The 26473-nt window shown below is 43.0% G+C and overlaps 2 protein-coding genes across 2 annotated transcripts in view; both read right to left on the bottom strand.

The window, feature by feature from the left end:
* pid1 (phosphotyrosine interaction domain containing 1) overlaps window positions 1–14573 on the bottom strand; it is a 35736-nt gene extending 21163 nt beyond the window's left edge. The window contains exon 1 of the mRNA XM_030403597.1: window positions 14384–14573. Coding sequence (XP_030259457.1) covers window positions 14384–14413 — 30 coding nt within the window. The 5' untranslated portion in view covers window positions 14414–14573. The remainder of the gene's footprint in view (window positions 1–14383) is intronic.
* A 3568-nt stretch (window positions 14574–18141) lies between these two features.
* The window catches only part of dner (delta/notch-like EGF repeat containing), a 53515-nt gene continuing 45183 nt past the window's right edge, over window positions 18142–26473 (bottom strand). The window contains exons 8-13 of the mRNA XM_030401496.1: window positions 25413–25646; window positions 21049–21171; window positions 20834–20947; window positions 20492–20623; window positions 20146–20392; window positions 18142–19560 (exon numbers count right to left, since the gene is read on the bottom strand). Of these exons, the coding sequence (XP_030257356.1) occupies window positions 19449–19560; window positions 20146–20392; window positions 20492–20623; window positions 20834–20947; window positions 21049–21171; window positions 25413–25646 (962 nt within the window). The 3' untranslated portion in view covers window positions 18142–19448. The remainder of the gene's footprint in view (window positions 19561–20145; window positions 20393–20491; window positions 20624–20833; window positions 20948–21048; window positions 21172–25412; window positions 25647–26473) is intronic.

The following is a 26473-nucleotide window of genomic DNA, read 5'->3' as shown; positions in this document are numbered from 1 at the left end:
TTCGACATACCAGCATGAAATTGAAGGCAGCAGTGTTCCAGATTTACAAGACCCTCACACACACAGAGTAGAAAAAACAAATCTCAGTGGTGAAAACTGGAGATGAAGACTGGAAGTGAGATGGTGTGAGAGGTTTACTCTGCTCCAAGTGGAATGTGAGGAACAGATGAAGGGAGAGCTGCCCTCCTCGCCTCCATCAAAACAGAGAGGAGAGAGCTCTCATACTACGGTCCATGGCCGGTGTTTCCTGAAGCCGAGCAGAACCACATGGTGGATCTGGCCCCGTGGAATTTCTGGGCCTTTTTGGAAATGGTCGAGACCAAACTCAGCAGCTAATGAAAAGGCATGTCTGCTTGGCTGTGTGTCTGCAGCCACCCTCCATTATCAAAGATCACATATCGCTGGCAGTAAGTCAGTGGAAATTATTTCTTACACATGAGCAATAACCTTCATGAAGAATACTTCACCTGCAGATGTTTTAAATCAGATATTTTTTATATCAGTGTGTTACTCACTTTGCAATTACTTGGTAACAGTTTTAACAGATTTTGAAAACATCTGTAGAATCTGTCTAGAGGTGGAATTTGTAGAATATGGTCAGAATTCAAAGGTTGCCCCAAAAACATAGGGGGCAGCATATCACCATAGTAACCAACAACAGCTGCTCTTTACTAGCTAACCTTGGCTGTAGCTAGCTACTGCTAATTACCTTATGGCTCATTTAGATATGGAGCTGGTGTTTGTCTGGGCTGAGACCTCGGATCACACGGGGAGTCACATGGGCGACGGAGCCCAGCTCAACTGGATTTGGCAGTCTTAAGTGAGAGTGAACACAGCTGGATACATAACTGAGACTGAACAAGGCATCCAAGACCGACTAAGGACAGTTGGACAGCAGGGGAGACAGAATGGAGGTGATTTACAGAGTCTGACATCAGCAGCAGTGTGAAAGTGTTGTGTAGAGCTGGAATATTTTCACATCTTACTCAAAGAATTCAGGATTTATGTCAAGCAAAGAAACAAGATTTTCTTTGGTGATTTTGGACAAATTGCTCCTTCAACTTACCACAGCTGAGCTCAGAGACTTAAAAAGGTGCCATATTGGGAAACTGCTTTGATTCTGACCTGCAAGCTTTTTAGCTTCATAACTCTATGGGATTGTCAATCCATCTATCTGTGACTATGTTGGTTTGTTGGTCAGTCTGCCACCTTGGTCCAGACTGATTTATCTCAACAACTGTTATCTGGACTACTATGACATTTTGCACAGATATTCATGGTCCTCTGACAATTAGTCTTAATGACTTTGGTTCCCACCTTGGTCTTTGGACTTTGATTCCCTTTGGTGATTACCACTCAGACAGCGCCATCATCAGGTCAACGTTTTAATTTGTCTAATATTTTGGACTGAATATCCGCTGAACTTAACCTCATCACACTCAGCTGTACTTATGAAGTGTCTGCATGCTAAAAAGCTAAACTAAGGCGAATGTGGTATAAACATTATACCTGCTTATACCATAGTCTGGGGGAATACTCGATTCTGATTGGCTGCAGGGTGTCCATTAACCCCTGATATATGGACACCTACTAAGTAGTTCCAGTCAAATTGACTGTTCACCGCTGTAAATTAATGCGCTAGCTGGCGTATCAAATCTGAATACTTTATTTCCAGCACTGAGTGCAGTCCGTCAGTCCTTCAGTGTCTTATCCTCTGAACACCACAGGGTGGCGACTGTAACACACAAGCTGCAGAAAGTTCACTTCCCCTCTAAACTTACTGATACGCAAATAATCTCACATCCCGTTCGCTGTTCAACTCTCTACTTCAGGCTGCGGCCACAGTAACATTACACACGGCCGATCATTTGTTCGTGAAAATCTTGATATTGATTTGGGGACAATGACATGACTGGTTAGCTAGCTAGTCTTGTTGTTAAACATACTGTCAAATTATATTTACTGTTTGTCAACCGTACGCAATGCTATTGACTTTGAATCTTGCTAGCATAGCGTTAGCTTTCTGGCTCATCGCTGAGCGGACTAGAATATCTCCCGTTGCCAAGTCGTATCTATGATCCGACCTATTTACTGGAGGAGTGAACAATGCTCCCGTTGCATAAGAACCTTACGGGAGAGTAATGATTGTTCCAGGTATTAGTCAAACCCTCAGGCGTTACCAGGGAAACTTAGTTATGGCTTGTGAAAAACTTTATATTTTGATTGCAAAACGTATGAAAATAAATTAATAGTCTTAATTTCTTTTCTCTGGCAAGTGACCATGGTATAAGCGGGATAATGCCCTTTGAGGTGTCCATAAACAGGAGTTAATGGACTTCGCGGAGGCAACCGTCCTCCGCTGCGCGTCGGACAGTTCTTAGGCCTCCGCGTTGTCCATTAATTCCTGTTTGTGGACACCTCGTCAGGCATTATCCCTTACTTAACATCAGCATGCCAGCATTGTCAGTAGCTGTTTTTCCATCCATGAATTTTTAAGTATATTTAGAAGTTATCACATTGGAAAGTGTTAATAATTCTGGTTCAATAATATTTCTTTGAAGGACCACTGTTCTGTTTAGTACAGACAACCTTTACAAATGCTTCCATTCACTATTTTCCTTTTGTGTTTGGCCCCTCAAAGCTGTTTTCCAAGTTGGACCTGCACAATGTCAATTTCTTATGCAGCAGATGGTCAACATTTTCAGCCGATGAAAACAGTCAAACCCGCCAACAGAGGCTCTCATCAATCTTCCGTGTTGGTTTGTTTGGTCGGGCCAAGTAGGAAAATCCTCAATCAACTTCAAGAAACAGGTCTGGTGTCCAGTTTCTAAATTCGACACCACTGCATGAAATATTGTTACATAAATGTACTACACATACTGAACTCAAAATATTTGTGAAGATATTAAGTTTTTCTCATGGATCGGTTATTTGCAGTTCGGCTCATCCGCGCCAGTGACATATTTACCAGTACATCAATTTGATGTTGTCCTAAAACATTTAATGATTTTAAGATTTTCATATTGTATCAAGTTTGTCTTTGTCTTCACCTGCAGTTTGAACAAACTACATTTTGGAGTTAAAAGTCAAAAAGATTTGTGAAATACTGCATGCACATATTACATGTAATGTAGCATACAGCAAACTGAGTGTCCTACAGCTAACGAGTCTAATTCTATGATGACGCCCTACAGTACAACAAACAACCTGTTGGAGCAGAAACAGGACTGCTGGGACCACATCTGAACCTTCATGTTGGGAGAAGAATGAAAAAGGGGGGGGGGGGGGGGCCTGTCAGGAAAGAGGAAGATATGGCAAGAAAAAAACAAGGAGCAGATGACGGAGAAAAGGAGAAAAGGCAAGATGGAGTTGTGAAAGTAAAGCCACATGTGTGTAAACGCTCGTTGACCTCCGCGTCAGCACTTTACAGCTTCCTGACAGCGGCTCGCATTCCTGCGGTTGGCCCCGGTACGGAGAGACGAGGAGGTGGGGGACTGTGGTGGACTCCCCAACTCCTCCACCCCCAGGAGCAAAAAAGCCTGAGCGGAGGGGCCGCTTGTGGAGTAATACTGGAATTCTATTCATAATATTTTCACAGTATTTCATTGTTTTTTATTTCTCAAGTCCCGATAGTCTCCTCATCAAGTTACTGCTGTTATTGATTCTATTTCTGACTTGGACCCAGGCAGGTTTTCTGTCTCCACCATCATGGCAGTGTGGGTTGGGTGGGTTCTGAGCTGGTTACAAGACAAGGGTCTTGTCTGCGCTTGAGATCTAAAGGCTAAACAATGGCTGCTGTCAGAAGAAAACCTCAAATCTCAAAATAATGGTCCTCTTTCAGGATTATGAAAAACAACCTTGCTTTAAGATCGACACTTGAGCAATCACTCAGGGGCCCGATCTCCACACATTTTATGTAAATGTTTGTTTTAAGTGAAAGAAGTCTACACATTGAATATTTATATTCAGGGTTGTCAGGATTCTACAAATCCTGATCCAGTATGATTTTTGAATTGATTTACACCAATGCATTTTTTTTTCAGCACTGAAGGCTATGCAAATGTTATCTGTTATCTGGATTTGTAAAGATCAACAGATGATTGGATTTATGCCCAGCCAACTGTAGTTTATAGTTTCAAACCTTATTTCCGAGTATTTAACAACAACAGCTTGACTTTAGCCTGGTGGCATTTTGCAGGTTAGGGTTTGGTAAGTTCAAATAATATTTATCCAAAATAAAGAATCCACAGGTCTACAAAAAGAATACGCCCTTCGGGGATTAAACAATAATCGACAGAGATTCAGTTTGTGACAAAGTTTGGTTTCCCAAATCTGACCGGAGTAACCCTCTTCCCAAATAAATCATTAAAGGATCTCTCTATAAGTTCACGTACATACGAAACTGAACTTTACCCAAACCATGTTCTGTTCCTAAACCTAGCCAAATAGTTTTGGCTCCAAATCCGGACAAAACTGTGACTGTTACACAACATTAACCAGGTGTTTATCTGGTGCACCTGTCGCTGGTACTCTCAAATGGTCGTATATGCTGTTTTGGGAGACATTGGCACATGACCAACTCTCCTTTTTTGTTACGAGTATACGTTGGAAATCTCATAGTAGGATCTTCGTTGACTGTGACATGTTTCTGAAAACCAGCCCACATGTACTGAAACTGCCAAGAAGTGGTCCGTGTTAGTACGGATATCCATTTTCTACTGGAGTCAGCCGATGGAGCACATGAATTCTCCTCCAAACAAAGTTACCTTGTTTTGATGGATCCAGGAGGACCATTTAAAAACAATCACTGAGATGAATTTTACTCAGTGCAGCAGTTAATTATTCCATTACAGGGGGCGAACCTTCTGTAATGTATTCATATATTAGTGTAAAGTCACAGAGCCAAGATATAAAGGAAAGCTACATAAAATAAACACTTCAGGCTTGCACACATTCATCTTGGACTTCGATTCTCAACAATTCACGTAAAGGATTCTAAGTTATGCACGTGAATGAACGAGGTTTATCTTTAAGTATATGATACATCCCACAACTATTTTGCTCTACTCTGCATCTTTTTTCACATTCACATAATTTTCATTGCATCTTTTTATTATTTATTACTAACCACTATTTCATAGATTTATACTTACTAAGTTTTATCACTTCCTCTCTTTCTCTCACTTCTCTCTCTATATTCAGACTTCCTGTACATCCAATCAAACTTCTGTCATAACATTTAGGGTCTACATATTTCGCAGTATGACTGTAAAGTTAGACGCATCAGCACTGACTCACTGCTGCCTGTACCCATGTGATTAACTTGTATTTATAGTGCAAAGAAGTTACAATAAAAAAGGAACTTGGCCCAACATTTCCAGAACTGCTCCTGCCTGTGACTTTTACAACAATTCACTCATCTATATTTCACGGATCCCACCACCCGTATAATATGTACAAAATCAGAAGATAAATTTTATCCCAAAATATGTTATATAGACGGAGCTTTTGTCTGAGAGGAGCGCTAGTACTTAAAATTGAGCGGACAACCAAGGTCACACAGACGCAGTGCTGCCAGCAAATTCGGAATGGCTGCGTGTCAAGTATGTCTCTGATTACTGCTAGAAATCATCAAGACAAGTGTCATCAAGACAAGTGCACATGCTAATTTTCAAAAGAGTCTCTACAATAAAATAATTGTGAATTCAGCATTTGAAAATATGTAAATCCTGGAAAATACTTGAACAATCAGGTCCAAGCAGACAGGCTTTGGAGAGTGTCTTGGTGCAGTTTGACTCCTGCAGTGATGAGCTTAACAGGTCACAGATGGTAAGTTAAACTTTTGGCCCCCCGAGGGACCATTCTTACAAGAAAAAAGGTTCCCTGGGTCAATCTCATGGTAGGACACTGCATAGCAGGGTAGAAACAGACCTCTGCCACACCTACTGACACTCACAAAATAGGGGTTATAGGGATGTGATGATGATAAACAGTAGAAAACAGCTGGAAATTATGTTAGGAAACCAGCAGAAGCAAAACAGACAGATGTTCCGTGCCTAAGAAGCATGACAATCTAAAAAAAATTCCCCTTGGATGCAAAAAAGGCTCATCCTGAAAACTCAAGACATGGTTCATCATGTATAGCACGGTTAGGAGCTTAACACAGACCTCAAGACCAAAACAGTTTGTCTACAGCATTAGCCTGGCTCGGTCACATCTGCATACACCAAACCCAGATGCACATGTTGCGGGCTCCGAGATGAAAGAGTGTGTATGGCTCTGTACCAGATGCTGTAGGTCTGTCGGGTGCTGGCAGAGACAGTAGGACATCCCTGTTTGTTATCAGGTCTTCTGTTCTGCATCTCATGTTTTCATTTGCAAAAGAAGGACCTATCAAGTGAAGAGCTGGAGTTAGAAGAGCGTCATAAAACTGTTGGGATGGTCGCTGCAACTTGTCTGGAAGTTGCCGTATGCCCCTGCACTCGGAACTGACAAAAAAAACTACCTCCAACTCCATGAAAACACCAAATTGGAATTCGAGGTCGGAATCTCAGGCATATTTACCAGCATAAACACACAACATCACAGCAGTATGGTGGCACACATAGTGAACAATTACTTTACTCAAATCAATGCGACCAGCCCTCCAAGTCAAACAAAGCTCCGTTTCCACAACTACGACTCATTAACACGAATTGTGTGTATTCTTGAGGCCTTACAAAAAAACATCTGCAAAGCTAATGTTTTGAAAAATCTACAACCTGCATTTACATCCATGTTTGCTTGCTAGCAGGCTTCACTTCCGCCTTTTGCTGGTTCACTGGCATCTTTCTTGGACCCTACCAGTGGAAAAGTAGGAAATCCTTGGCAGAAATGTGCATCCTGTCACCCACGGCTCGTGCATCCTTAAGAGTGTCAAAGACAATAACCGAATGGGCACACAGTCGTAAAAACTCTGTCCAAACAACAAAACAACAGACATCAAACCAGCGTCACCACATCCCACATGGAAATATTTTGTGAATGGCTAACTTTTGAATCATTGTTTTCCTTCTGTTGTGCCATTGGCCAGCGAGTAAACAGCACATCTGCTAGAGATACACATCAAACGAACTGTTCGTGAATTTGCTCCTCAAAACGGGGCCAGTTCAACCAACAGACCGTGTCGTTCCCAACAATATCTTTACTTTGAAGCTTAACAAAACTTGCGTCATTCTGGACTGGTGACCAGCTCCATCCAGCCATTGTTTGTATCTCATTTCTACACACAAACAAATCCTTCCTTCTGGGACCTTACTGAAGAACTGCGCAATGGTCCACAGGTAGAGGAGGAGGAGGCTGGTCACTCAGCATAAGTTGGTAGTTACTTCTTCAAGCTAAAAGTCCGAGGCACACCTCCAGTTCCCTGCATGGTGAGGATCAGGCAGTGCAACTTTCTAAGCTGTCATTCTATGTGTTTACAGCCTCCCCCTCTGATCCTGGGACAGTTTATGAGAGGAAAGATGTCTGAAGGGGCTTAACCCAAAGTGGACTGTGGGAGGTCCCTACGCAGAGGAAGAGCTGTTTTTCTCTACCATGATTGGAGCACTGGAGCGTGTAGGAGGGAGAAGGCTGATGACAAGGTGTTGTGATTGGTGGGTTGCTTCTGCAAAAGGAAGTGGCTATTAAAGTACCCAAACCTCAGAGCCTGGGGGTGGCAATCTCCGGCTGGTAGTAAAAACATCAACAAGTCTTTGACGTAAACAATGAACCCACAGGAAAATCTTAAATAGTCTGCACAGAGTCAGGGGCGAAGCAAAAGGACCTGCTCATGACAGAAAACATGGCCCGCTGTCAAGAACTTGGATAGTTTAGATGTGGTCCAATATTCACCTTTCATCTGGTAGAAAACAGTGTACAGGATGTCCAAAATATGCACTTGTCATTTTAAGAAAGAGCCGACTTTCACCTCCTAAAATGTCACTGGGCGGTTTAATGATCTGTCATCTGTTCGTTCATTCATCAGTGGCCAGTGTGTTTTCATCAGACATCACTAACGGGCTTATGATAAGGCCTGTGGCCAGTTCTCAACTTTAACTTCAACCCGGGTCCATTCATGCTACACCTCAGACACTGCTGCGCAAATTATTTTTGATAAAATGCCAACAAATTCTGAGAGTTTAAAAACAAAACAAAAAATTAGTTCAAATAAGTGCTGCGATTTTGAGTATTAGCTATGAACCATCAACATGACGGGAGCTGGATGACCGATCAGGTTGTTGGCACTCTAGTCCAAATGATTACGTTTGTCAGAGAGCTTCTTCAAACTACATTTTAGAGCTGCAACTATACATCAATTATTGATTGAGAAATTGAAAGAAAATTATTTCTGTTAGTTTTGGTTATTTTGAAAGGAAAAGTGCCAAACATTTGCTGGTGCCAGCTTCTTCTTGCAATATGTAGCAGCTACTCTGGTGGTATGCTGCCCCCTACATGTTTGGAGTATAAATTCAACAGGTGGCCAATTCTTACATATTGCACCTACGAATGTAAGGATCTGCCACTTGTGTCTTTAATGACAGTAAATGAAAAGTCTTTGGATTTTTGACTATTGGTCGAATTTTTAACATGTCATTTTGAGCTCTGGTAAATTGAGATGAGCATTTTTTACAATCTTTTGAAATTTCACAGACTAAAAGACCAATCAATTACTCCTTAGTCATTCGTTGCAGCCCTGATACATTTAACTGTATCATACCTCTCTGCACAGCCATACACAGTCCTATTGGGTGCATCTTTTTAGCAGCACAATTCCGAGCGAATGGAGATCCGAACCATTAAAAACAACATTAAATGAATAGAAAAACAAAAGCCAGAAAGTATGAGCTATGGAAATGGTCTGTGCAGAAGGAAAAGCTAAAGAACAAAAACCTAAATTACATAGCTGCAACAGTTCCCTCATGACAAATGGGAAGGATAAAACTTTCTGGCAAATGCAAATCCTTGAAAAATTACAACTTCCGCCAACAGGAGATTATGCCCATTCATCAAATACGAAGAGCCAAACCAGTGTGCCAAAAGCTATTTGTTCATAAGAGGCAAATGTGTGCTGGCTGGAAAAAAAAATCAACGTGTCGAGGGAACCATGGGAATTTTGTGCCAGTCTGCTCGTGGATTCCTGTTGCCACCAAGGACACAGTCTCAACAACATAGCTGTGGCCACAAAACAACCTCAGCCAGACAAAGAGACAGACAGACGGACCAAGGGTTAGAGATACAAACAAATAAAGACAAGCAAGAAGTAAAGATGCACAGACAGTGGCTGGCTCTCACCGTGTTTAACCTCAGTCAGCTATTTCAGCGCTGTCAGGTCCACATCTTTTTATGCGCTCTGTTTGTCAGTGTCACACACATTAAAGTGTCAAAAGTGGAAACCATGGCTAAAGAAAGAGCCGCTGACTCAAGGAAAAAACATGTTTGGTAGCCCTGGGGATAATCAAAAGGGAAGCATGTTGGGGTTTTTTTTGGTGTATGCGTGCTTAACCTGCCTGCCAACTTACATTTGTGTGTGTATCTGTGTGTGCATCTGTGCCCAGACCACTGCATGTTGTGCAATCTGTCGTTGAACTAACATAGCCTCTGCCTGGGGAGGAAGGGCCCCCCGAAACTGATCGAGGCATGTGGTCAGCAGGAGGCAGGAGGGATGGGGAAATGGACACAGAGAGAAAAACAGAGAGGCACGATGCAGCACCAACACACAGCGTCGTAAGACACACACACACACACACACTTTGCTCCCAAAACACTTCTTATTGTAAACAAGCAAGCAGCTCGACGTCGGTGATGCGACCTGTATCTCTTCCTCACCCCCACACCTCCATCTAGCTCATTTTTTTCCCCTCCTCTTCCCGCCTGAGCGTGAGACAAAAATGCAGCAAGACATCAGGTGTTGCTATGGCAACAGAGGACAGCACAAGTGAGAATAATATGGACGGATGCCACAGTAAATGAAAACAACAAAACAGAAGATAACCAACACTAGTACATTCTGGATCAGCTACCTGAGGTAGGCTCTGGAAAACACCGTCTTTCCCCAAATGAGGTGGAGGGTACAAAGCAGGCAGGTGTTGCCATTTGCTTTTTCACTCTTGCGCTGTAGTTCTGAACTACAACCTTTCGCTTACTGATCCAAACGATCACCGACTGCCACGACTGTTATTCATAATTGCTTTTCGGCAACCTGGGTAGACTTTGTTTATTCTCCAAATTCTCAAACCAAAGTCATCCATCAAGTTAAACGTCGCCAATCAGCGCGTCGTAGTTTTGAAGCGGACAGAACAGACATTCCAAACTCTTTATCAACTTTTGGCCACAGCTGCTCTCCAGGAGGTACGCTGCTGTGAGCCAGGAATTGCAGGTTATTAGAAGTAATCTACCTTTTTTCCCTCCAGCAAGAACGGCGCTTCCATATTGTGCATTTCCTACAACGGCACTTCACAGCACCTGTCATTCGACCCTCCCTGCCAGGTACTTCTGTGTTCATTGCATGTTGTGTGGATAGGAGCGATTCCTGCGTTTAGAACTACCATATTAAGAAGCCCCATGTTGGATCTATCAGAGTTTTCAAAAAGATCATATGCTCAATACACCCATATCCCCTACAACTGGGCACTACTCCTCCATTTTGTGCGTTCACATTTGTTTTTCCTTGTTCTCACACAGGAGTAGGGCTAAGTTTTGGGGCTATATGGGCCTCCAAACACCAACACCTCAGAGGTGTCAGAGAGTGTCTGTTTTTTATAACGACCATAAAACAGTCGCTACTAGTCTCAGTAGTTAAATAGCTAGGTAGCTTACTTTACATCGTTATAGCTGGTGTGTGCACAACAGTCGTGCATTTAGACGTATTTCAACGTTGCATCCCCACCTTTGATGCCTTAAGACGCCTGAAATCTAACAGAAATCCAGCATCAAAGTTGCTGCACTTACGTACCGTTCCATCAATATCAGTGTCATCAGGTTGCTAATGTTAGCCTATATAAACAGCTAGTGACCAGGTGATGAAGCAATGTTCCTTTTTATCTGATGTCTTGACTGAGCGCGACTCTGTGAACGGATTGCGTAAAAGAGGTGAAGGACGCACATAAGCGCCATCGACAACTGATGATGTATGGCGGTCTTGAAGGGTTGTCCCGTTTCATTGGAGGAGATTTAAACCACTACCTATTGTAGCTGTTTTCTGAAGGGCAGGGGGGCATTTGAAAACAAGAGTAGGGGTAAAAATTAGAAATGGGATTGAGCCATATGTTACAGTTTGTCCGCACCTTTGGCTGAGGTATGAAAATTGAAGGTTATCATACCATGTACTTCAGCTTATCTACAGCACTGAATTCTACATACAATATTAGTGTTTAGGTTTTTATCAAGTTTCAGGTCTGTCGGGACATGATGTTTTGTGAAATTACTGTATAATAAAGCTTTTGTTCAACCAAAAACCCTTTCTGTTTTCATTCCTCTTACGGTCACCGTAGCTGATAATAATAATTGTGTAACCCTGTATACCATGAAACCGTGATCGTTTTTGAGATGGAAACTTGGATGACGGCGCGAGCGCTTATTTGCACATCGGAATCTGATAATCAGAATAACTCGAGATAAATGCCCGCGTTTCCCTGTTTGCGAAGCAAGGCTTCCTGCAGCATACTCTCCGAGTCTGAGCTGAGAGAGTCCTTGTGGTATTTTCTCAGACTTTAGAAAAAGCTCCCATCAGAGGCCCTCTAACTGTTCTCACAGGCTCAGAGTCACACTCCCCATGGGAAGCAAACTGATCGTCAAGTGTAAATCGCCAGTTAGTGGCGGGGAATAGTTCCGACCACTGTTTCGCACACAATCTGAATCCAAATGTTTCCCAATCGAAACAGGCGGTAAAAATCATATTTGTTCATTCACACAGAGAGGATGCATCACCGTGCTGTTCTGCACTCCCACGAAATGTGAAGAAATCAGTACAGCCCTGCTGCACCGTGTCAGGCATGGTGAGCTGACCCAGGGTTCACACGACACACTGGTTCTATCACTCTGTTTAGAGGGAAGACTGCAGTGAGGTGGTGGACTGGGGATACATTCAAAAAACATACAGTCGTGAACAAAAGCATTACAAATAATTGCTAATTTCATTGTAGATTAATCTGATGATTATTTTCTCGATTCATCGATTAGTTGTTTGGTTAATATATCAGCTGGTCAATACTATCAGCTGATATCAAATCAGTGCATATGTTGTATGATGTTAAACGATCCTAAAACTTCTTTTAGAGATTAGAATGCAAAACATGATACTGGGGATAATCTATAATTATCGGGGTTCACAGTACAGTTTACTCTTTCAGTGCGCTGATGTCATCGTACACGAGTGGTTCTCAAACTTTTTGAGTCGCGACCCCTCCATAAAAAGACAAAGAGACTCAACATAATCTGATTCAAGACAAGTTGTATCATTGAAGTCGGTTGTTAAACTGTCTCAAATGTCTGATAAATGCACTCAATGATGATTGCAAGAAATGTGTCTAAATCGGCCTTATGTATCCATATCAGTTATTCTTCACTCCCTAATATTGGTTTTGGCTACAAAAGTCAAGTATCGGTCATGCTCCTGTGAAAAAAATTGCTAAATCGTTAGCCCAAGATGACGACCTAAAAATGTTTTGTCCACAACCCAAAGACGTTCAATTTACTGTCGCGGGGGAGTAAAGAAACCATAAAATATTCACACTTAAGAAGCTGGAGTCAAAGAATTGTGCCTCGTTTTTGCTTAAAATTGACTCAAATCAATGAATCATTCCAACTGTGGTGAACAACCGTGTAAATATATTACACTCATCAATTATTTCAAGCTTATGCTACACGACTGTTGACGGTGCTTTATTTTTTTCTTCTTTAACTGTCGACTAGTTGGTATGACTGGAAAGAATTACTCAAGCCGCGGAAAATGTGAGATATGCGACGTCTTGGTGACACTTGTTGAGCGGGACAATGGAGCCCGGCGGTGGTCCAAAGCACTCCGGGTTCATCCAAAGATCACAAGGCAGTGTTCGACGCGGTTAATCAATAACAGCTCATTTATAAAGCATAGAAGGAGAGCCGTCCATGAGGCACAGCTTCAGTGTTTTTTTGAATTAAAGGTGCAGTAGGTAGTTTTGTGGAGAGGATGATGGCTAAACAATCTCTCTGCATTGTCATGACTGGATTGATTGAATAAACAAACTGAGCTTTAACGACAAAACAATTTCACACGGTTTCACTTTGTTTGTATGTGGCGGACCCTGCCACCTTTCTAGCTTCAAACAGTGGGGCCTCATATTCCTCTGAGAACAGCTCATTAGATCAATATAATTCAGTGTGTATTATTCCCTCGTGGATATTGTAAACACGAAGAGTCTCAGTTTTGAATCTCTTCCCCTAAACCGCATAGTGGCCCTTTAATCCACAGAGTCGCGGGGGTCATACAGATGTGTGTTCGCGGGATCGTTTACAGTGGCCCCTAAACTCCACATCTGAGCACCGGAACTCTCGGGCTTTTTAATAATTCGTGTTTCCATCTTCTTGACGCCTGGGCAGAAGAGAGGATTGTGCAAGTTCACTTGGCAGGCAGTCCGCAGGCCGACATCTGGAGAGCATTACGTCTGCAGGAGACGTGAAGCCAGGCTCGGTGCACGGCTTGCCCCTGGATATCAAACTACGTGTCATTAACGCTGTTTTTTTTTTCTTTTTCTTTTTCTTTTTCTCAACAGGTCACACAGGCGGCAGGTTCCTGACCACAGTCTGCTCTCTCTCTCTCTGTCTTCTTTTTTTTTTTTATCCACCTCTCAGAGGACCGGAGAGATTATAATAAGCATCCTGATGTGACAACGTGAAGGGAAAATAAAGAGTGACAACAGGAGGAGGAGGCCTGCAGTGGCAGTCAGTAGGTTAGTGTGACTGGAAGACCGACACAGGCCTGTGAGGGGGGCAAAACAGCCATTTTTAATAAAACAAGACAAAACTAAAAAAAAAAAAAAAAAAAAAAAAGCTGGAGTATGTTTGTGATTTAAAGAAAAATCTCCAGCGGTTTTATCAGCACAGGAATGCAGCGGAGCTACACATTGTTGTTTGCGTAACGTGGATAGGTGCGTTTAAACGCAGCACCGACGGGGACCCGTTCAGAGAGAGATTAACAGAAAACAAATGATTCACATTTAAAAGCACGACTAACAACACACACACACACACATATACAAACATCTGTAGCTGCTCACAAGCCGTAGCAAGTCTCTCCAGGCTGGAGCCGTGCACACACACACGGCGGGCTCCAGTGACTGTTTCCACGGATGAAGCTCCTGTCGACAGTAAACGCCTCACGTCTTACCTGCAATCGCTCCGACGCGGGTTGCCACATATTAGCAGAAGAGAGAGGTGCTCCGTCTTTACTACAGCTGCTGCTCTCCTCGTAGTCCGGCTCACATCTGTTCGCTTTCACGGCTCGCCTCTCTGTCCTCCTTCTCTCCGGACTGCTCGGTAATGAAGGATGTGTTTGCTCCGCCTGGCTGTAGTTCTCGGAGCGGCCAGCAGGTGGAGCTAGCTGCTCTGAGGCGGCGCGGCCTCTGGCTGCTGCGTTCACGTAATTCAGGGAACTAGAGGACTCGAGCAGAGAGACTGTGAGAGAGCTCACATTTGCGGCTTTTTGTGTGATGGGGTGACAGTTTTAGCTTATTGATGACAGAGTGGACAGGTTATAAGCTGGACTGAATGTTGTTACTTGTGCTTCAAGATGTCCCTTGTTGGTAGTGTGCTGTTTCGTTTAACCCCACATACAGACGATCAACATTATTATAATTTTTCGTAAAACTGAAATGACTCTTAATTGTCTTATTTGCAAGAAATGTAGATGTTGCAGTGTCATTCCCAACTCGTCAAACATTAAAGGTCCACAAATGGATATTCTTACACAGGAAACAAGCTTTGACTGTAGGCACAGTGGACCCACAGACATACACCTGAGCCTGCAGCTCTTCTCACAATCTAGTGTCTTTCAGGTAAACGTGTTGGTTTATGGCTCGCACCGTTTCTGGTTTGGTTCACCCACTGCCAGAGATGTGGACTCGGGTCATTTTGACTCGGTGTCCAGTCCAATCTCGCTAGGGTGACTAACAACTTGACAAAAAGGAAATTACTTTACTAGAGAATCGACTTGGACTCATCACTGGACTTGATGTCTGAAATGACTTGTCTGTTCGTGTTTCCAATACAATTATTAGACAGGTACTAATGCCTTGTTCACTCTCACCGTACAGGCCAGAGACTGCAGGTGAGACTGTAGTAACACGAGAGGTCGCTTGTCTTGATATAACCTGACTTGGCCAAGAAAAAATGACATGGCACTTGCTTGAGAATTGCACCAAGTGACTGGAGTCACACGGCCGCTCACCACTCCCAACAACATGCTTTTCAGGAGCTGGCGGCCCTTCCTAGCTAAAAAGATCTGAATAGAATTAGAAAATAGAATAGGTTTAACATATGGTCAGACACAGGGCTCCAAATGAATGCTAATGTCTCTTCGTGTCTTGATTTCATTCATTCATTCATTCAAAGAAACGAATTAGAACAGTTTAGGTGCATTGATGAATTGACTGACAAAGGCAAACTTAAACTGAAGAGTTCATAATGTGGCATTCATGTGACTGATTCAGGCTTTAACACAACTCAGGCTGAAGTGGCTGCTACTGTGCGAGCTGCTGAAACAATTGAGGAGCTAAGTCTCCTACTAATAATTTCAGCTAAAAAGCTTTACCAGCTTTCGCAATCATTTTAATATAAAATCACCTTTTAAAAGTGATTTTTCAACTCGACACCAAAAGGCTCTCGTAATGACACATTATAAAAAGAGGAATTCAAGGCCTCAGAAGATTAGTCACCCAGACCAGAGAGCAGGAATGCAGTTAAATGGAAATGATCGTATAAAGAGCTAACATAAATGGCATGGCATTATTTCAGAGGCGAGTGGCAATAAAAGGTTGGTTAGTTTAAAAATCCTCCGTTCTCATAATTCCCAAGTGTCACTAAGGCAGCTAAGGACAAAGTCTATGGTGAAGTGCCACAGTCATGCCCACACGTTTTGATCTTCTTATAGCTTCATAAAAACAAGTCGTCACAAAAACATTCTGTCCGTCTGATTGTTTGGAATCGAGATTGGTTTGGTGTGACCTTGTTATTCTGAAAGTGAGGTCTGGAAAATCCACTGAAGCGTCGTCCATTAGTTTGTGGAAAATATTGAATGAATTCATCTCACTGCTGCCAAAGGTTTGCTCATTTTTTAGACATTGGGTTTTGTAATAAAACCACAGAAGTGCCTCCAGCCCAGCTAGAGAGTCTGACTCTGTCAAGGTGGAGGTCCTGAAAGAGGAGGAGAGTCTCTCTGGTAGACCAAACAGCAAACACTCTGACTCTGCAGAGCATTCGGAGGGCAAAGGTCAAGCCCAAGGCCTACAAAGCAGACCATGAGCAAAGGTGAGGGCCATCAATAACATCTGCTGCTCTTGCAGTGTGTGCGTATGTACACACATAATATATGGAGGTGTGTTGAGCGGCATGACTCCTCAGTCGCAGTCTCTATTTAGAGATGTTTACATGGGGAACATCTGGATGAAGTCTGAGGTCGCTGAGGGTGTTCACATTACCAACACTCCATAAAAGGTCTTTCCCACGGCTGACGCTTCAGTCTGGTGGGTATGACCTTGGGAAAAACAGATGCTTAGAAGAAGTACATTTATTTTCTGGTCCTGGTTTTTGTTCAGGACACAAAACAATTTAATGGCACCAGAAACGTGAATTACATGAATTATGATGTTGTAGGAACTACTCCAACATGGATGAACATCGATTGAAAACTGGACGATATATCTGGTCTTTTTTTAATGTTGGTAACATGGATACTTGCAGGTGCTGCTACAGCCCCTCCAGGATGAACATGTGCTGAAAGAAAAACCAGCAGCAGCCTCACACATGTGAACAAAGTTACGCTCAAGTTGACCTGGATGTACCAGTGCATTTAGCCACAATGGAACATTACTGATGGAATTCCTCTACATTGTTTTGTCGGAAACAAGCATGTGATAGGAGTCCTCGTTTCTCCCAAATCTCTACCAAGGAGTTGGCGACTGCTAGATGAGCACATCAACAGAACTGCAATAGCTGTATTAATGGGAAATACGCCAAGTTCACATAAACTAGAAGTATCCCTTAAGGTAACTACTTGTTTAGTTAAATACCTGCAGCTGCTGTAAATATTTCATCATCATATTAACATTGAAGAAACAGTCAGCAGCTCTACCCAATAAGGAAATAGTGACTTAAATGACCTGATGCTGTATTTACATTTATTGAGATCGATAAGGTAGTGTTTAAACTAGTAAGACGGATCAAACTGAGGATGCACCAGATGGATTTTTTTTTCCAACTGATAATGACCTGGTTCTCACAGCTGATACCTGATAACCACAAATTTTACATTTTGTAAACTTTAATTAGATTTGTTGTGTTAAAACTCAACTTTTGACTTTTGCCTGACCCTTGCAGAACACGTACGCATGCTGTACACACCAACACACAACTAAAAGGTGGACACCGCCACCCAGCCTATCAGAGTGTGGAGATGCTGCGCTTGCTAAGTCAATATAAGCAATTTGGCTTTGTGTTATTGCCTCTATTTACCCATACTGATGAATAAAAAATAATATACATTTCCACATAATTTGTCGGGCCAGTGTACACTACTCTTAAGTGGTAAGGGATATCGGGCTGTGGGTGCATATACACATGTGCCTGAATATGCAATAAAAGTCAAATAAAAATGTGCTGCATTATTTTTGGAGACCAAATTGATACATGCCATAGAACAAACATGAAAGTAAAAAAAATATCCCCAACTAATTTTATAACATTTAGTGGTGTATATTGTGCATCCCTAGGTCGAATTCAAATGTTTTGGTACCGACTGGAAAGTGTCCATAGCAAACGTTTTCCCACATGGTGATGGATTTAAATAAAGGTGTTGGCCTTTGCACACTGTTTGTATTTCTTGTTCGGCCGCCTGTGTCTAGACAACATGAATTCACACAAGACATCAGGTGAGTTGTTTCACTTGAATCTTTATTGTTTTACATCATTCAACATAGATAATAGGTAATCATGTGGTTGCTGTGTTTAAAACGAGAGAACAAAAAGTCTGAGGGTTAGCTGAGCCTACTGGTAAAACATTGTTTGACCTTGAGAGGAGCAACACAGCTGCACACACGGGGTGGGGGTTCCAATCAGCAGGACACAGAAGCACATTTATGCTGGAGTCAATATCATCTCTCTCCTCCTCCTCCTCTTCCTCCTCCTCCTACTCCTCTCTCTCTCTCTTCTCCACCTTAAAACCAGTAGGAGGTCACTCCAGCAGAGAAACTCTCATTCAGGAACTATTCAACACTGTCAATACTAGAGGTGAATTTGTACACTGGCGTAAACAGGTACACTGAGTAAAACCGACTATTTTTCTGTGCAGTGAGAAATGTACCTACCTATACTCCTAAATATCACTGAAATACATACAGTAGGATGGCAGAGTCACAGTACTCCAGTAAACCCACTCTCTTTACTATTCATACACCATTGAGAAACTTGCATGTAAAGAACAGGACAATATGCATTTTTAAAAAAGAAACGTTCCGTGACTAGCATTTTATACATGTATGTATTTGATCTACTAACCACAAATTACCCCAAAAGGAAATTATTTGGCACAATCTCGACAGAGAGAAATATACATCTGCAATGAAAGAAACATAACAGCTAACAACCAAGTACAAAGAAGTTTAAATTAATGCAGAGAAGAACATCAAATTTAACCATGCACGAAGTAAGGCAACCTACCGCAGATTTTTCTTTTTAGATATAGAAAAAGATACAATGTTTGCACCGAGAGGAGCGCAGCTATTTCTACAACACCTGTAAGGACTGCTGTCAGCACTGCTGGCTGAGTTTACACTTAGAAATTTAGGCTCCTGGGTTGTTTTCCCCGCCGACAGACAGACAGACAGTCTGGTGCAGACTAAAGTCATCACTCTTGTACAGCAGAGGTTACTGGTAGTGTTGATCAATAATCAATAACTTAAGTAATGCAAAGTATGCTCTTATGCTACAATAAAGCCTTGTCGTGGACTTTGACAGGAAAATAGATGTATCAAATTCCAGATTTGTTCTTTTTTAAACTACAGAGTATGTTTTGGATTTTTTTTCTTCTTTACATTCGATTTTGTTTTGCTGCTATTTTTTTTTTCTTAAGAAATACTTTAAGATTTATACTGACTTCCTGTATATATGCGTGTGTGAGTGTGTGTGTGTGTGTGTGTGGATGCACATGTGTACACATGTGCAGCTGGGATGGTTGTGTTTTACAAATCCTTCGTCTTGATGAGGGTGACCAAAGGCTTGTCATCAGGACTGTAGTCTTCGTAGGCGATGGGAGTGGCATCGTACATGGCAGGCCTGGACTTCTTGCCAAATCTAAATAAGAAAGTGTAAAAACACCAACAGAGCATTTATATCAATTCATTATCAAATATGGTTTCACATGGCAAGCCCATTGTTTGTAACAAGGTTTTCTATGACGTGGTGCCTAAAATTAAACAGGACTGTGGACACAGCAGAACAGACAGACCAGGGACGCCAGGCTGTGTTCACTTTGTCATCAAAGAGAAGTTGATACAGAATCTCACAGAGAAAAACAAGGATTTAAGAGAGAGAGAGAGAGAGAGAGAGAGAACAAATAATATATGACCGGGGTTAATTCATCTCCCTGATCCTCAGTTACGGCCTTTTGTGGTATATCCCAAGGAAAAATAAATAACCCCTACTGATGACAACAGTTATTTTGTTGGATGTTTTAAGACTTCCTTGATTGTTCTGCAGCCTTTGACTACACGACTTGGCCCACAAGCTCCAGAAAAAAAGGGAGTGTTTTGTCTAGTATACTTCCCTTCCCATTTACACAGCAAAAGTACCAACACATTAATCATTATCAGTGACAGGAAATACAGAAAGTAAACCTACCACAACACTCAATCTATACATTCACATCTTGTCACTGACCTGGCGTGGCGAATGGAGGCGATGGCGTTGCTGAACTCGCTGTCGATGCTGCGGCAGTTGTAGAACTCCTGGTAGGCGTGGCGCGACGAGCCCTGGTACTCGATGCGGCTGATGCGACAGATGCCCACGATGAGAATGATGAGCATGAGGACGAAGGCCACGCACAGGGCTCCGATGATGATGTAGAGGGAGTGGCGGGGCATGTTGGTCAGGGTGTCCTCAGTGTGTGCTGGCTTCCACTGCAGGTCTGACACACACACACACACACACACAGGGGCATGAAACTTTCCATATGTCAGGTTTTAGATGAATAGCTGAACAGGAGGCGTCTGACAGGCTGACTTACGGATCTCACAGCTGGGCCCCACCCACCCAGGTGGACAGTGACAGGTGAAGCCATTTGACTGGTCGATGCAGGTGCCTCCGTGGTGGCAAGGGTTGCTCTCGCACTCGTTGACGTCGACCTCACACTTCTCCCCTGAGTGGACAGGTAAGGTTGTGTTCAAGAACAGCAAGAGAAACAGCCGAGAGCAGAAACTCTGCCTCCCATCTTATTCTTTGGGTTAGGGTTACTAAGGGTCTGTTGAACGCAATTATTTATCACATCCTGGCATTCATCACTAAGAATGCTATCCCACTAATAGGCAGCTGGTCTGTTATTCAGGCCGATCGTGACACCGGTGCTCACCCAGGTATCCAGGTTGGCAGGCGCAGGAAACGTTGAGTCCTGAACTCTCGCAGCGACCTCCATTCTGGCAGTGCATCTTCAGACACGGATCCTTGTAGACTTCACAGTGTCTGCCTGCACACAAACACAGCGACAGTGACGTGTAGACGTGAAGCTGATTAATAGATGTGCGCCTTCATCCGAAACACACACACATACCTACAGCGCGTACGTACCTTCAAACTGTGGCGTGCAGACACACTCGTAGGCGTTGATGAGATCCCTGCAGGTGGCGTAGTTCTGGCAGGGGGCTGACAGACACTCATTGTACTCCTCTTCACAGTACAAGCCATGGTAGCCTTAATGGGACACAAAATAAGGGTATATATTAATGTCATTAAGTTTTTTAAGAGGCATGTCATTTTGCTGCATAGCTGACGCGCCGGGTTGATCTTTTAATTTATGAAGGAGAGGATTCTGCTCGCAACGCACGCCTTTCAAACTGTGATCAGGAGTAAGTGCAAGTTATTCTGATGGCCAGTTGGACTAAAGATATTTAACGTTTGCTGTAAAGATTGTGTCGTTAAATTCTGTGAGAAACATGCCAGAAATTCAGCCCTCCATTTCTCAGTGAGTCATTTTCATGTACAGAGCTTCATCCTAATACTCGAATCTTCAGGTTTTGTAGCATTTGTCGGTGCTTTGGGACTTGCATGTCTGTTAAACAACCACCGTTATAAACTCTAATTATCATGAAAACGTAATATGAACAGTGCGGCAGCATGCTTGCTGATGGTGATCAGAGCTGTAGTACTGTACTGAGTATTGTACTATAAGCACCTCAGCCAGCACCTGATCTGGATTTACCCTTTGAACATTGTTCTCAAAGCCGGTCAGAGCTGAGTCACGTTCACTCAACAGCTTCACAACAGGGAAAACTACTGTGTGATGTTATTTCACACTAGTAGCTTATTATAAATGCTACTGAAATGTAGTAATGTTTTTGTTTCAGGCAATTACTATTTTATCTCCGTTGCCTCTCAGAAATGGAGGAGGAAAAATCTCCTCTGCCTCCCCTGAACAACAACAACACCAGTGTAATGAAAGCCGAAAGTAGCCTTAAGAGCCTTCCTCGTTGGTTGTTCTTGCTCATATCTGATGTAGATGATTCAGAGATTTAATCAATAATGTTTTAGTCAAGCTTACACTGGTGTCCAGCCTCAAGGAGGGGTTATTTGGCAGCCTGTATAGTACATCAAAATATGATATCATCATGGAGCTCCTACATTCATTTTAGAAGTTCTTCTTTTTCACTACTCATCGCCTAACAGTGCAACAACACATCTTTAGATCTGTCTAGATACAAACACAACACCAGTTGTCACAATATATATATACATATATATATATATATATATATATATAGTATAGAGTATAAGCCAGTGTTTGGCCACTGAGTTTCAGTGGGTCAGATGACATGCAGTGCACTGTGTTTTCCATGGGATGGCAGCTGTGTACTGACGCAGAATGAGCCTGCAACATCTGAAAACATGGAAAGTGCACGAGTAACTGACAATCAAACACTCCTCTGTTTCTGCGCTGATAATTTGATGCTGACAAAAAAAATGTAATGTTATAAATATGTTGCTGCTTTTTATCAATTAACTTGGTTAACACAAGTAAAGACTGCAAGATGGATCGATCAATATATGTGCTGTAGTGTATCAATATCCCTCTATAAAGACCTGACTGTGTATTTAAAATGTTCTATAACCAGGCTGACAAAAACATGTCTGTACCTGCTCACATTCCCAACTCAGCTACTACACTTCAAACGAAACGCTCCCAGAATCACCAGAGGACCAGCGTCCCCTGGTACATGACTGGTGAAGCAATCTGTTTTCATTTGCTCTGCTCCCTCTTCAACTGACTACATTTCTCAATTGGGTCCTGATGCTGACAAAGTTTCAACAAACCCCTTCCTGGGGTGAACAGTGAACATGTGTTTGTGGAAGGACAGAGGGGGGAATTAATGAGGAGCACGGTTAGAGGCTCTGGGGAGTTCTCTGTGAAATGCCAGTGAAATGTCAAGTGCCTTTCCAAGACTCTGTCTGCTTTCTGTGGGCTGGCTGGTGGGCTGGCAAGCCTCTCATGTGTGCTGGATTACAGCGAACTGGAGGAGGGATCCTTCTACATATCAGCTCCCCAGCAGCCTTCTTTCAGACGGCCAGCCGGCATTTACACAACCCTGACACACAAACAGAAACGGGCAGACAAGCACACAATCTAGTGCAGCCACTCGTACCTCAGACACCAGCTGGCAATCTGATGAGTAGGAGAAAAGGTCAGTTTTGGTCCAAAACGTGCTATGCGCATGTGTGTGTGTGTGTTTCGCTGTAATGTCTGGGACGCTAATTGCAAATCACCAATTCCAGCAATCCCATTAGACAAGGCCATCTGAGTAGAGACGTTTGATTGGCTGGCAGCATCTGCTCAACCGCCATGGTCACAGACAAAGACAATGGATCGGGAGCCACACACACACACACACACACACACACACACACACACACTTATAAGGCAACTGCTTCACCATGGCAACCAGACAACATGAGAAGGAAATGAGGTGAGGTTAATGACGGGGAGATAAAGTGGAGGAAGGACAAAGGGACAAACAGAAATATGAAAGAAATGTAAAGGAGAAAAAAATAGGACTGAAGCTGCGGGGAGGAATGTGTAAGAAATGTGATTGTTTGGAAAGCAACGGGCGCCTGTTCTGCACACATGGGCACAGTGAGAGTGAAAGCATTTGAGTGAACATGAAGAAACACAACTTATGGAGGGATTATCGACTCAAACCATAAGAAGAGCTACAAAATCTCAACGCTGAACCGAACTACATCGTTCTGAATCCAAATCGATACGTGAAAGATAAGCCGTGTAGCAATTTAAACAAAACTATCAAGAGACATAGATAACACGTGCAACCAAGACAATCCAATCCAACCAGTAAGGAGCGACCGTCGAGTCTGAGTGAGAGCCTCAAATAAGAGATCAAGATGGAGACTGACTTACACGTCTTCTGACAGACGGTACGAACACAAAGCAGAAGGGGGCAAAGTGTCAAATCATGTTTATGGGCCACTGGGAAAGTCATCTATCTAACCATCCAAGCAGGATAATTGCAAGACAATGGATAATGATAAGTCATCATTCCACTTGATTGAGTCCATCACAGAGGCGTCGGAGTGAGCGCCGCGATCATGGCGTCTAAAAATAACTCATCATTCAGCCAGACGACATTTACTGCTACTCTGAGTCTGAGCCGGTGCGCTTATGTGCTAATTGTAAAAAAGCTTGGTTAAGAGAGGTGATAGATTCAGAACAGAATTCAGAAGGTATCTGATAGCCACAGATGGACTGGACATACTGGGCACTGGCAGTAAAGCCATAGCATCTGTTTGAGCTAACTTATATCAACATTTCTTGTTGGAAAGTCTGAGAGCTGAGTCAAAAGTAGAGATGTCTTCATCATGTTGTTTTGGCTCTTGATCCTTGAGATCCAATACCAAGTCTGAGTGGATATTTCTTTTCTCAGTGTTTATCTAAAGCCGAAACAGACACAGACACCTTTCTAGTGTGTCCCTGTAGTATTACTGTTAAACCCGCTGTTGCAAAGACAGCATTAGCAACATGGCAACCGCTAGCAGCCTGGCCACTGTACAAAGCAAAACAGCAACTCCTCCCCCCCTACATTTCCCTTTTCACATACAGCTTTCTCTTTTGCACTGTAGCTTTTCCACAGTTACTCCAGCTGTTATGGAGATAAGAGTAAAGGTCCTTTAATCGTGCCGTAATTTATTATCAGTTTAATTAAATTAAAAAATTAATTAATTGAGCAGAAGAAAGCTTTGCTTGAAAAAAGAAAACCTGCACTCTGAGGTTTGATGGTTTTGTATAAAACTTTGTATTGTATGCTGTATTTTTTGTAGCCTTTGATATTTGATTGGTGGATGAGCTGCGGCAGGAAACTTTGGGAGAGATTTTGACAGCTGCTTCTCTCGAGCTTGACCAAGAGACTTAAGTTCAGGATCTATTTTGAACCAATAACACAAATTTAACCTACAAAATAACCCAGAGTGATGCAAAGAGGCTGGTGCAGCAGTGCTGGTAAGCAGGTGGAGTCCAGGATCCCATTATCTCATAGTCTGACTCAGAGTCCTGCAAGGGTTCGGGTCTAATTCTGCTTTATAGCGGGTCGGCTCGGGTGCGGAATGTAATTTGTGCTACTGTCGGGAAACGGGTCGGATGCGGTTTTAAGTACGACGGGTAAGGGCGGGTGTGGGTTTGCAAAATAAGACCTGTGCAGGACTCACTGATGTGACTCACCGGATGTAGACTTTCACTATAAAGCTTGTCACTGGGCACTTGTCCTTCCACCATCTGCATGATAGTGTTTTTTTATCCCTGTCGCAACGTGAAACAAAAGCCTCCAAGCCTCTAACTGACTTTGGCAAAATTTGGCTCTTGATGCCCACAGCGCTGTCATGATAGCAGCAGGCAGCAGCAGACCAAAGCCTTTATTAACACTTAAGCTTACCTGGGACACACAGACACCTGTAGCTGTTGCCCACGCTGCGGCAGACCCCATGGGCGCAGGGATTTAGGGCACAGAAGTCCACCAGCTGGGCACATGTGGGGCCGGTGAAGCCCGCTGTGCAGCTGCAGCCGAACCCCAGCGGGCCGGGGCCCTGGGCGTAGCACGTCCCGTTATTGTGACAGGGGCTGGAGGCACACGGATCCACCTTCTGCTCGCATGTAGCACCCTGGTAGCCTGCGAGAGGGGTAAGGTGTGGACGAGGGTTGGCAATGGGAGGACAGGGAAGGAGAGAGAGAAAATCATAAAATCACTTGTGTCCCCACATGGCTACTGGTCCTCATACGCCTGTAAGAAAACAGAAGCACAGAAGCTGCCAATACACTTAAAATGATTTCCACCCTTTTCCCAAAATCTAATTATGTACAAGCGTCCTTATCTACAGGAAAACATGTCACAACACACAGAGAAAGCTGAGGTTTAAGTGCAGGCGGGTTGCCAATGCTGCCCGCAAAAGTCAATTTAGTCTCAGGTTTTTTCGTCATTTCAAGGCTTCAAAAGAACCTGCTTACACAACAAGGTGGGCAGAGCAACACAGCTGGGGTTGTGTTTTGTGAAAATCAGGTGGTGCAGTGCGATATGTGACATCCATTATGGTGTGGAAATTGTACCTTTTTTGTTTGCAAATGAGCTCACATTGAAATGTTTGTGGGTTTAGTTGCCAGAGGCGCACACAAAGACCTCCAAACATGGATGCATGGTGGGTTTTTTCTCTTTTACTTTGATTTCAAAAAGGTTCACAAATATTCAACTAATCATAAACATGTTATTTTTTTAATGCACTTTAATTTACCAGTAAGGTCGTCAAAAAGTGCTTGTAGTATGTTTGAGAGCCTTTTTCCTCTCAGAGTGCTCATCTGTGCAACCATTCGAGGGCAGCAGGAATGTCTCTAACTCGAGTCCCACACTATGCATTATAGATAAAAGATATAGATAGCAGATATATACAAACTTTTGACACTAAACTTATTGCTTGTACAACCTAGTGCAGTGGTTTATTCCAC

The sequence above is a fragment of the Sparus aurata genome, chromosome 2, assembly GCF_900880675.1.
Source record: "Sparus aurata chromosome 2, fSpaAur1.1, whole genome shotgun sequence".
NCBI classification, from domain to species: Eukaryota; Metazoa; Chordata; class Actinopteri; order Spariformes; family Sparidae; genus Sparus; species Sparus aurata.
Note: the sequence above shows the minus strand (reverse complement) of the source record. Positions and strands in the feature narration are given on the sequence as shown.